This window comes from Podarcis liolepis (genome assembly GCF_965112155.1).
Source record: "Podarcis liolepis genome assembly, chromosome: 1".
Taxonomy (NCBI): domain Eukaryota; kingdom Metazoa; phylum Chordata; class Lepidosauria; order Squamata; family Lacertidae; genus Podarcis; species Podarcis liolepis.
Window position 1 is genome coordinate 70,285,530 of NC_139554.1, and position 13,049 is coordinate 70,298,578.

Here is a 13,049-nt window from a genome sequence, read left to right on the forward strand (position 1 = left end):
AAGGGAAAAAAATAATTTAATTTTTTATCATCTACTATACTGTCTTACTTATTTTATAGTACAGATTGATTATTGCTTTCATTTTATGGATCAGTGGTTTTGTTACATAGTAAAATTCATGTTAAATTGCTGTTTTAGGGGTTGTTTTTAAAAGTCTGGAACAGATTAATCCATTTTCTATTACTTTCTATGGGAAAGTGTGCCTTGGTTTTGGAACACGTTGGTTTTGGAACAGACTTCCAGAACCGATTAAGTTTGAGAACCAAGGTACCACTGTAAATGTTGAAGCATTATCATCCCACAGTACTGATAAAGCCTGGCTGGTTGTTAACAATGTTTTGACTTGACATTTTCTTATGCTGGTGTCCTTTGATAAAGACAGAACATTTTTTTTCTTTATCTTTCTCCTGTAACCTTAGGTTTTTCCTCCCTACGTGAAGCTTTTCTGGAACAATTTTATCTTATGTTAAATTTGTACCCAGGTCCTTTTTTTCTACTGAAAAAGTAGAAAGCTATTAAGTTTTAACTGTACTTTTGTTAACACAAAAAGGAGGATGAACTGAAACAAAAAGGTAGGTTTTCTTTAATAGAGAACATTTAATTTTCTGTATCAGCCCATGCTTTCGATTACAGGTTAACAAAACTGAAATTTTCTCACATCTTGAAATGTAAATTAAAACACTGTTTCATATATATGTTAGATTCCCCCTGCTTGTGTGAATAAAAACATTTAAAACATTTTAAGTGTTAACTAATGCTCATTAATAGAATGTGCACAAACATCCACTGAACTGGTAACTTGAAACTTGCCACTTGGTGGAAAACTAATGTCATTTATGGCTCAAAGTAAAATGGCGCTCAAAATTAAACAATGTACAGCCAAAACTTTTCATCTGAAATACATTTGATTATTATTTTTTACAAGTTATATAAAAGGAAGGAAGAAGCAGACAGGAACTGAATGTATTTTGAGCCAACACATTTTCCATAGGAAAAATGGGTTGCATCATGCTCCGCATGATCAGAGTACCACACACGCAACAGGATCCCACCTTCCTCTCCTCTGCCTGCAACCCCCCAAATGCCAAAATCCGGTCCCTCAACATTACAGAGCATATTTTGGCCTGTGCAGGGGACCGTAGGAGAGAGAAGAGGATGGAGAAGTTATGCCAATGATGGCAGTGCTGGATGCAACCTAATGCTTCTCTCCTCTGTGCACATGCACACCAACATGTGCTGAGCCACAAAATGCAAATCATTAATCCAAACAGAAGTTCTAGTCACAGTGTGGTTTCCAATTTATAAATGTAACTGAAGAAAAGGCTGCTGAGACTAAGTCAAATGCATTTAATATTCAAACACCGTGTACATTTAAATTGCTGTTAAAAAGGGCTAATGAAATTCAAATGCTTCTTTAATTTGTATTTTTTTAAAAAAAACAAAAACACTTTTGAGGAATGCTAAAGGGGAAAAGTGAACATCGATGCAATTTTCTAAAAGGCTATTGTAAAAAAATAACATTTTCCCTGTAATATTTTGCAAGGAAATACATACTTTAGGGGATTGAGATTTTCATATGGTGGGAAGGGGAGAAGGGTTGTCTCAGACTTACTGCAGTTGAAGCAAATGATGGCATAATTATAAGCTAAAATGTAATGAGCATGCATATAAAATGAATCTGTGAGCAAAGGAACTGTATGCTCACATTAATAAGGTCATCTGGGCTGCATGATATTGCAGTGTCACACATAATGTTTACTAAAATATGTATATTTACCATTCTTTCCCAAGATTCCACTGGGAGAATAATAATCAAAATACTATTTGATGGATTATTGAAGTAAGAGTTATAGGGAGACCGAGCTGCCGTGTAAAAAGGAACAAGTATTCAATTCTGGTGCCTATATTTAGACCAGTTTATATTACTTTTTCCCTAAAATTCTTGTCAGCATATTCTCAAATGCATCTCTTGATACTTTCCCTGCCCTCAACATTTTCCAGTAAATTAGGACACATACCATTATAAATGGTGCTGCTGTTGCTGTTGAGGTAAGATTCAACCAATGGTGCTTGTTCTTCTGACTGTTTCATTCTGCGCGCCCTTGTCCGGCTGTCCACATTGGACTGAACCATCAGTGGCTCCTGACGTTTTTTCTTCTGCTTCTGCTCAAGTAATGCTCGCTGGGAAAACAGACAGTGACACACAGAGAGAGCTCCTCATTAGATTAAATAGGAATCTGTGGGCCTATGGACTAATTTCTGGGTGTCTCAGCAAGATGCTTTGAACCAAACAATATTAAATTGGACATCGACCACCTACCACAATTCTGTATCAAACCATTTATTTTGCTACTATTATGTACAGTGGAGATACACAAGCAATTCTTTATGGAGAGCCTCTTTAAAAACTTTAAAAAACAAAAATACCTATGGTGCTAAGAGCAGAGATATATGACACCTCTACTGATAGTCAGATTTGAGATTTAAAATCACCTATACTAAATATTGGGAAAGCAATAAAATATAGGACCTAAAATTATTGCTGTATTATGCTGATTATAATTATGATCTAAGCTCTATGTGCTGCAACTCCCTAGCCACTGAATCAATGGGATTTATGTCTGAATAGGCACGGGGAGAATTGCACTGTTAAATGCATAAAAGTCTTTCCCAATGCTACAACTAATCTAGCACAGAGATTCTGCAACAATTGCATGATCCATCAGAGCAATCCCCACCACCCCACCCCACCCCCCGGCCCTGAGAAGCACAAAACAAGCAGGCTGCAGCCAATTGCTAGTGATGATTCTGGAAAACATACTAATAACTACTTGCATCAGACCATGTAAGTGACCCATGCTTGTTCAGGGGTGGCTGAAAGTAATTTCATACATCACACCCCTAACCTGGAGAATGGAGCACTGTGGCCTGATTATGGAACATGTGAAAATGCTGACTGGGCCCAAAATGAGAGGGTGGGATATCTGATTTTCCGATTTAGATTCCAAATATTATTTTGTATCAAAGACAAATTTGAAAGCTAGTATCAACATCGCAGCCCAGGGTAACAGTGATCTACGCTGAACATTAAACAAATACCGTATTTCAGTTCTCAGTTCCTTAGCAGATTTTATAACCAGAAGGGGAGTGTATTTCCCAGCTGTATGGATCTCTCATTCCAGATGTTTCCATGTTTATATTATGATGGTAGATAGTGCATATTTATGACTCATTTGTCCATATCCACAGCAAAACTACACACCTAGTTTTAAAGAGCCCTGTGGCTTATTGGTCAGCACTGATTTATGCTATGGAAAAAACCTAAAAGTTACCAATTGTGAATATCAGTAAGAGGAGGTTTGTCTTATACTTAAGAAATCCAGTTAAGCAAGCTCCAGCTATCAACATGAAATAACCAATGAAGTGCAATGAAAGTTTTACAAACTCACCTGTCTGTCAAGCTTTTGTTGCCGGAGATTGCTGCTCTCATCATCTAAAACGCTGCCAAGATAAATAAATAAATAAATAAAAGCAGAATTTACTCATCTAACCAGAGAAGAAAAACTTGCTGTTCTATAATTATCTATTCAGTGGTGCCTCGGTTTAAGAACAGTCCAGTTTAAGAACGATTTGGTTTACAAATTCTGCAAAACCGGACACTCAGAAGCAGCAATAATCCAAGTGTCTCTAAAGCCTGGCACATAGTAGCCAAATGACCTCTCCCTACCACCAAGTTCTGTGTGTGTCTACCAGAGCTTCTCTCTGTTGCTTATTCTCTCCCCCCCCCCCCAATCTCGAAATCCTCTGGAGTGTAAGGAATACTCAGGAAAGATGAAGGATCTCTCATTTCATTGTGGGCAACCAGGGGAGGGTTGCTGCCGGAAAGAAATTTATTGCAGTATTTTGGATCACTTGGATCAAGTTAACCACAGCAAAACAGGGCCTTTTCAGTGGTGCTCCCCCAGGTGTGGAATGCCCTCTCTAGCGAGGTGTGCTTGTCTCCCATCATTATTAACTTTATGAGGGAAATCAAAAACATTGTTTTTAAACATTTGGTGGCTTAAGAATACTGTTGATGGTAACACTGAGATCATTGGATGGAAATATGTTTTTAATTGTAAGTGTTATCAGAATGTTTTGATCTGTTTTAGAATGTTTTTGCTTTGTTTTTTGTTTTTAAATTGTATAAAAATTATGCCACCCTGAGCAACTTGGGGGAGGCAGGGCAGGGCAAAAATTCAATAAATAAAAAAAATGTAAGTGTACAGGTGTCAGAGTCAGGGAATGATAGTGTAGCACCCTGCTTGTGGTTAACGCTTAGCTGGAATGAAATATTCAACGCAGCAATAGAGAATTTAAAATAATTATTTATTTGTCAGACAAATAAATGAGAGGCACAGTGGTATATGGTTACCAAGCTCTGGCCTGGCCTCCTGCCATTATGGCCAGCACTTATATTCCCTTAATCCAGCCCCCTTTGCTCCTCCTTGGGCTGCCTCTGTCCAATCAGCCTGGTTGGATTTCCTATTGGCTGATTGCTATAACCAATCACAAAAGATACACCCATATCCTTCTGTCCTTATAAGGAACACAAACAGCTATATATTGTTACATCTATAAATGACAAATAAGTAGTAATATATCTTACATGTGTCTCAACAAGGAATCTTAATTACCAGCTCACCTCTTGCCCTCCCTGCCCTATTGCCTTCTAAAACAAATGGTTAATCTTAAATTTTTATCTTAAACATATGTCAAGGATCTTGAGTTTCACATCAACATTGAAAGATATCCTTCATTTGAAGGTTTCTAAACAAATGTCTGGCAGCTAATATATCAGGACAGCATTTGATGGCGTCTTCTTGTCTGGCAAGAGGCTGGACTGGTGGCTGACTTAATTTCAAGATAAATACAACTCTTCTAGCATTTGTTAAATCCTTTGCATAATTACATTTAAGCCAACATATTTAATACACAACACAGATAGCCTCTTAAAAGGAATAAGGCCTTTTTAAAGTAGAGAGAGAAAGAAAGAAAAGGACTCAGTTTAAAACAGTTTCAAAAGAAGGCTCTTCAGTTCACATCCCCCCCCTTTAGCAAGCTGCTTTTCCCATTATCTGTTTAAGGAAGAAACAGCTTTAAAAAGACTTCCCAGCTAGATGCTTTAAAAAGACTTCCCAGCTAGATGTTTTTTCTCCCATTTACCTCTGGCCTTAGAAAATACAGCTCAAGGTTTTAAGAGAGGCCCATGGTATCATTTTACTATTTGCCCATTCCTAATTATATTTATCTCTGCCTTTGTTATCTTCTGTAACATGTAGGGTCAATGTCCTGCTTTTAGTCTGTAATTTCAGCTTTTATGACTTTGAGAATTGTTTTCTGCTATCAATCAAAAAGGGGGCCCCTTGTCTTAGGAGAATGGCCAAGGTTTTCTCTGCCTGGCATTGAAACATTTGAAAATCTTTTAGGCTCTCTCTAATATACAAGTCCTGATCAAACATTAATAAAATGCAGGCTTATGCCTGATGCCTCATTCCCCCCTTTCAAGCTCAAGGACCTTCGTCCCAAGTGTCCTTGATAGCTTGACCTTCATCATATTCCTGAGGTAAAGCTCTGTATAGGGCCATGATATGAGGTAGAGTTTCATTTGAAACCATCTTGCTAATTGTACTTCTAAAACATGAAATGATACATGGCATCATACATAAAACCATTACCACTACTGTCAAGAAAAACAAGCAAGACAATAGTATCCCTTTGAGTCCTGTGACATTAGGTAACCAATTGGTGAGCCATCCCATATCCCATCCTTCCCATGTTTGTACTGGGACATGTGCTATATTCTCCATTTTTGTGGCCAACACACGGATTGCCTCACCATTATCTGAAATGTTAAAGCAACAGGCATTCCCTGTCAAGTTCAAGACTCCACATAGGCCTCCCTGCTTGGCAAGTACATAATCCATTCCCATTTTCAGCTGCAAAATGGCGGCTCTACTTTCATCCAATTGTTGTGCAATAAGTCTCAAACTCCGGGCCGTTGCATTGGTTACAAGTTCCACTACTGCTTGCAATCGAATTATTCTGTTTAGATTATAAATAGGATCCCGTGCCCCTTGTATGAGCTCACCAGGATTCCAGGAGGCAGGATCATAATAGGCTATAATGCGCTCTGGTGGCCAATCATCAGTACCGCTCCAACTTTGGGTACTTCCTCCTGCTATATGAGAAATATCAGCGTTTCTTCGTGTACGCTTGGGCAAATTAGTAGGCATAATCCACATTGGTGGTAATACCCATCCCAGGAAACAAGTCCCACTCCATTTGGAGGGGAGTTTCTTATATGCCCATTCTCCACATATCCACCACAACCATCGTGTCTGAGGTCTTTGGTACGTGGAGTACAGAAGGCGAAATAGCAAAAGAGGTAGAGAGTTCACAGTGCAGTATGTTAGATTGCCTTTTTCTGTCACAGTTATGTTCCATACCACTTTCCATGCATGAATAAAAGGAGGTGCACAGGGCAAGGCATCCCGAGTTCGATAGGTAGTATCGTGTGCCCAGGTATTCTTAATATTATCCCAAGTATAGTGACAATGAGAAGAGCCTATCATGGTAGAATCAGCTGCATCTGATGATTTATGTACACAGAATTCCCCTTGTACAGGTATAACTCGTAATGGTTTAGTTGAGTTCCATCCGGGGAAATTCTGTACTTCTGTTTGGTGTGGTATTTCGCTTACCATACCAATGGCATCTAATGGTATCGGTAATAAGGGCATACCTCCCTCTGAATCATCTGGCCCAAGAGAGCAAACAAGGCAATTGGTCCTATTTGCAACATTGGCTACCATTTCAGCTAAACCTACCCACATATTGTGGTCATGGTGGAATCCATATTTAGTCAATTTGGCCAGATTCAAGGACCCTTCCCCTTCCCAAGGGATCAGGATTAATAATAGAATCATGTTGATGTCTAGCATATGCATTCCTTCCACAAAAGATTACCTTATAGTGATAGCAAATAAATATTAGTCCCAATATAATTCCCCCAGTGACAGAAATGGGGAACCACCAAGACCAAAACATATATCCCGAGGATCCCCAATGAGTAATATCTCTGATAATTGTTCCACAAGGGGGTGGGCAGTCAATTAATTGTATAAGAGAATCTTTCCTTTCACAATCGCTGGTTCAGATGCTCCTCAAGCTTCAGGCGTGCGCAGGTCAGCCAGCTTCCAGGTTGTGGCTGCAGCAGGCCGGTCGTCTAATGTTGCCCGTGACCTAGCCCGTTCCCGGTAGGGCTAGATACAGGGGTTTTTGGAGAGAGTCAGTTTAAGAGGATTAGAGGGGTCACCTTTGCACGTCCAACTGCCTTCGGACTTCTTCAAACGGGAGTGATGAATCCAGGGGGTCACCTCAGCTACCTTCACCGCTGTTGGAGTAGAGAGCAAGACGGTGTAAGGTCCACGCCACTTAGGTGCAAGTGGATCACGTTTCCACTCTTTCACCCATACGCTATCGCCAGCCTGGAACTGATGAATCGGCTCGGCAATGCTGCACGGCGTGCGCTCGAGGACCCACCTGTTAAGAGAAACAAAAACACGGGAGAGAGATTGCACTTGTCCCTGTGTCACATGGTCTCCTATTTGTTTAAGATCAGCTGGAATATCCTGAACAAAGGAGGGCGGTCTCCCATACAGGAGCTCAAAAGGTGACAACTTAAGTCTTTTTGTGGGTGCACACCGAACACAAAACAGTGTTATGGGTAACACATCTACCCATCCCAATCCCGTTTCCTGGGTTAATTTTGCCAATTGGGTTTTCAGAGTCCGATTCATTCTTTCAGTTTTCCCTGAACTCTGAGGCCTATAGGCTGCATGCAGTCTCCATTTCACTTGTAGGACTCGACATACTTCTTGTACTACTTGATCAATGAACGCTGGCCCATTGTCACTTCCAATGCATCTAGGTAATCCAAACCTCGGGATCAATTCAGTGAGGAGTCTCTTAGTTACCTCTCGTGCCTTTTCAGTTCGGGTGGGAAAAGCTTCAACCCATCCGGTAAGAGTATCTACAAACACAAGGAGATACTTGAATCCCTTAGAAGGGACCAGCTCTGTGAAGTCCACAATTAGGCTTTCCATGGGGACATATCCCACATGTTGGATTCCAGGAGGTTGTACCGGTCCCTGCCTGGGATTGTTTTTAGCACAAAGAACACATTTCTGTGAAATGCAAGTTGCTAATTGTGATAGGTTAATAATATACAACTTCCGACTGAGACTTTCTCTGGTTGCAGTACCGCCAAGGTGAGTAGATTCATGATAATTTCTTACAATTGTGCCTGCTAGATGATGAGGTACATAAATCCTATTGTCTGGCAGGATCATCCAACCGTCCTTCACAACTGCTCCTTCCTGTTCAGCCCACTTCCTCTCTTCTGGGGTATAGTGAGGTTTAACTTCTTCTGGAGCTACCTCTGGTATGAGGGCTGCTATAAATCCTCCCACAGGCTTTTGGGCTGCCTCTCGGGCTGCTTTGTCAGCAGCATGATTTCCTCTGGTTATTGGATCCCTTCCTCGTCCATGACCTTTGCAGTGCATTACAGCAATCTGTTCTGGAGCCCATACTGCTTCTAACAGGATTTCTACTTCAGGTCCATATTTCAAGGCCTTCCCGTGGGCTCCTATTAGACCTCTTTCTTTCCATAGAGCACCATGTGCATGCAGGGTTAAGAAGGCATATTTAGAATCAGTATAGATGTTTGCCTTACATCCGGCTGCCAATTGCAGAGCTCTAGTTAAACCTATAAGTTCAGCTTTTTGTGCTGAGGTGCCAGCAGGCAAAGCTTCAGCTTCCACAACTTCCTCATTGGTGACCACAGCATATCCTGCTCGTCTGGCACCTTCATGCAGGTAACTGCTACCATCAGTATAATATACAACATCTGGATTTTTCAATGGTTCATCTTTCAGATCGGGTCTACTGGAATAAACTTCATCCATTATTTGGAGACAATCATGTGATTCTTCATCATCTACCTCTGGTAGGGGCAGCAAAGTCGCTGGATTGAGCATATTCACTACTCGTAGATGAATCCTGGGATTTTCACACAATAGGCCTTGGTACCTAGCCATCCTTGGGTTCGTTAGCCAATAACTACCCTTATATTCCATGAGTGTCAGAACAGCATGAGGTACATTCACATACATCGTCTGGCCGAAGGTAAATTTATCAGCTTCTTTGACAAGGCTTGCAGTGGCCGCTACTGCCCTTAGGCATGGAGGCCATCCTTTTGCTACTGAGTCCAATTGTTTTGACAAATAAGCTACTGGACGGTTCCAACTTCCTAATCTCTGGGTCAGGACTGCCGCTGCAATCCCATTCTGTTCATGTACATACAGCTGAAAGGGTTTTTCCGAATTAGGCAGTCCAAGGGCTGGGGCCTCCATAAGTCGTTGTTTGATAACTAAAAAGGCTTGTTGCTGCTCAGGTCCCCATACAAATGGGTCCTTTTCTGCACCTCGAGTGCTTTCATGTAAGGGTTTGGCCAGACTGCTGAAATCAGGTATCCATAGTCTACAAAACCCTGCTGTTCCCAGGAATCCTCTAAGTTGTTTCCTTGTGGTAGGTTCCTTGATAAGGCAAATAGCTTCTTTCCTCTCTGGCCTCAATGCTCGTTGTTGGTGTGAGATGTCAAAGCCCAAATATTTGACCTTTTCTAAACATAACTGTGCCTTTTTCTGGGAAACTCGGTAGCCAGCTTGCCAGAGCAAGTGGAGCAGTTCCTCTGTACCTTCTTTACAGGTATCAAAATCCTTTGCTGCTAGTATAAGGTCATCTACATATTGCAGAACCACCTTTTCTCCAGGTATTGAGGGGTAACTTGTTAGATCCTTCGCCAAGGCAGTGCCAAATAAAGTTGGGGAATTTTTGAATCCCTGGGGCAATCTCGTCCAAGTTAGCTGGCCTTTTGTTCCTGTTAAAGGGTCTTCCCACTGGAAGGCAAATATAGGTTGGCTCTGTGGTGCCAGCCGGCAACAGAAGAATGCATCTTTCAAGTCCAATACAGTAAAAAATGTTGCTTCTGGTGGGATCAAACTCAGCAGGGTGTATGGGTTTGGTACATTTGGGTGCAAGGTCTCGATAGCCTGGTTTACGAGCCTCAAGTCCTGCACTGGCCTGTATTCATCTGTCCCAGGTTTTCGAACAGGCAAAAGGGGTGTGTTCCATTCTGATTGGCAGGGCTTAAGCAGACCATATTTTAATAGGCGGTCCAAATGTTTCTGGATGCCCTCTGCTGCTCGCCGGGGTAAAGGATATTGCTTTACAGATACAGGGGTAGCCATAGGTTTTAAGGTTACTACAATTGGAGCTATATTCTTGGCCATTCCTGGTGGGCTATTTTCGGCCCATACTCCTGGTGGCACCTGTAGAGTTCGGAGGAGCTTGTTTAACTCTGTATCCAATGTAGGTTGGACTTGCAGGGCTGACATTAGGCGCCATGATTGTTCCTTAGGTACTGAGAGGGAAATTATTCCTGCTGCCTTTGATGGCAGTTTCATTTCTGGACCTCGAGGAGTGAAGGTGATTTGGGCCTGCAATTTGGACAGCATATCTCTACCTAAGAGAGGTATTGGACACTCAGGTATATACAAAAACTGATGGGTTAAACGATGTCCCCCAATCTGGCATTCCAAAGGTTGGAGGAAAGACCTCTTAGCTGACTGACCAGTGGCACTTTTAATGACTACACTTTTGGATGCCTTTTTCTGCAATAGTTCTGGGAGTACTGAGTATTCAGCCCCAGTATCAATCATAAAGTCTATTAAATGGCTTCCTAATTGGATCGTGACCGTGGGCTCCTGGAAGCCTAACTTTATGGAGTCCGGTCTTTCCTAGTCTTGGGTAAAATCCTCCTCTGCCAGTCCAATGACATTGTCCCTACTCCGTCCTTGTCCAGGTCTCTGATATCTTCCATCTCGAATCATTCCCCGTCCCCGTCCCTGGTTTCTTGGGCCGGAGCCTGGGCCTGGGCCTGGGCCTGGGCCTGGGCGTACTTCTTCCAACCTCAGGGGTTCAGGACACTCCCGCTTCCAATGACCCTCCTTCTTGCAATTTGCACATTGATTCCTTCCCAGTGGTGGATTCCTTCCCCGCCCTCTTCCTCCATTTAAGGGGCGGTAGTCTTGCTTTACTGCTGTGGCTAGCATTACCATCTTTTCCTTCTGCCACTTCTTCTTCTCTTGTTTCTCAGCCTCATCCCTATTCCGATAAACTCGGCGTGCAATGGCCATAATTTGGCTCATCAGCATCCCTTCCCATCCTTCTGATTTCTGAATTTTCTTACGAATGTCAGAAGCGCACTGGGCCACAAATGTAGCAGTAATCATTCTGCTGTTTTCAGGGGCTTCAGGGTCAAAAGGAGTCCATATACGATAGGCTTCTTGCAGCCTCTCTAAAAAGTCTCCTGGACTCTCATTTGGTTTCTGTTCTACTTCTGAGACTTTAGACATATTAGTGGGCTTCTGGCATGCCCTGCGGATACCTTGCACAAGCGTCTGGCGGTAGGTGGTAAGTCTGGCCAGGTGAATTACATTGTTTGGATCCCAATTAGGATCTTCCAAGGGAAAGTTGTCTTGGAGATGACGGTCAATATTAAAAATATTTCCCACTCTGGCCTGCTCACGCAAATATATCTGTGCCTTTTCAATTATGTCTCTCCTTTCCTCAGTGGTGAACAGAGTATTCAGGAGCTGGCGGCAATCTGTCCAAGTAGGACTATGAGTATTTATTATTGAAGTCACCAAGTCCATCATAGCCTGAGGTTTTTCTGCGAAAGATGGGGTGTGTGTTTTCCAATTCATCAGATCTGTAGTCGTGAATGGAATATATTGCAGGGTCGAAGTTCGAGGTGGCCTTGGTCCAGGTAGCCCGTTAACCAGCACAGGCTCCTCAAGTGCATCAAATACTCTTCTGAGAGGGGCTACTACGTGATCTTTCTCTTCGCTTTGCTCTAGGGGCCTCAAATCATAGGGGATGGTATTTGTCCCAAGGCGTTCTTTTAGCAGCTTTATACGCCTGGCTGTATTGCTTGCTGACCGATTAAGGTCTCCCTGTAACTTCTGTAATAATTCTCTAGGACTTGGATGTACAGGAGTTTGGGGTAGGCAATCAGTTGTTTCACTAAAAGAGACTGTAGATGGAGTTCTACTGGGACTCACAGATGGAATAACCACTTCTGCTTGGGCTTTATTATAGGCCTCCAATGCCTCCTGAAGATATTTATCATAATCTATCAAGGAATCAAGTTCTGTGACTCCAGCCCCATTATTCATTCCACTTTCTTGCCTTGGGGTTACAACTGGTGGAGTGTTTGGATTAGGCTCCCTTCGATGTGGAGCATAGGGTGGAGGTGGAAGCAGCTCTTCCTCTGGTCCCTCAAAAATGGGTTTGAGTTTATTTGGCAAGATTCCTTTCCTGGCTTCGGCTTTTACAGCCAATAATTTGCATCGTTGGACTTTGCATTCCCTTATCCATGGAGGATTTTTATTTAATGTGCTCAGCCAGGAATCTATATATGAAAATTGTTCTGGGCACCCTCCAATTTCTTTGGCGATGTTAGACCAAAGTTTGCTTACTAAATTTATATCAAAAGTTCCCTGAGATGGCCATCCAGTATTTTGCTTTGGCCACTCTAATTCACATAACGTTCTCAGGCGCTCTGGCGTCATTTTGACTCCATACGCCCCTGAGAAGGCTTTCTTAAAATTATTTAACATACATTCAAGAGGTGTATTTTCCCCTTTTGAACCCCCAACTCCCATTGTATGGCCCTGTGAAGTATCCACTCAGTCACTCACACACACGCTTCGTGGGGTTTCTTGCCCAGATGGAGTCGCCTCACTGGGAACCGAAGTACTACCCACTCCACACTCAGGTCAGCTACAGATTGCTCTGTACTTTCTCACACATACAATGCGCTGGATACTTCACCACACACTACCTCCCAACTTCCCCTTTTCCCCCACCAGACCACCATCTGA

At 42.3% G+C, this 13,049-nt stretch overlaps 1 protein-coding gene across 5 annotated transcripts in view; it reads right to left on the reverse strand.

Moving 5' to 3' along the window:
* Positions 1-13,049, reverse strand: part of TUB (TUB bipartite transcription factor) — a 128,276-nt gene that overhangs the window by 31,138 nt on the left and 84,089 nt on the right. For all 5 annotated transcript variants that reach the window (XM_083478103.1, XM_083478101.1, XM_083478104.1 and 2 more), the window contains exons 2-3: positions 3,450-3,501; positions 2,019-2,181 (exon numbers count right to left, since the gene is read on the reverse strand). In XM_083478103.1, the coding sequence (XP_083334229.1) occupies positions 2,019-2,181; positions 3,450-3,501 (215 nt within the window). The remainder of the gene's footprint in view (positions 1-2,018; positions 2,182-3,449; positions 3,502-13,049) is intronic.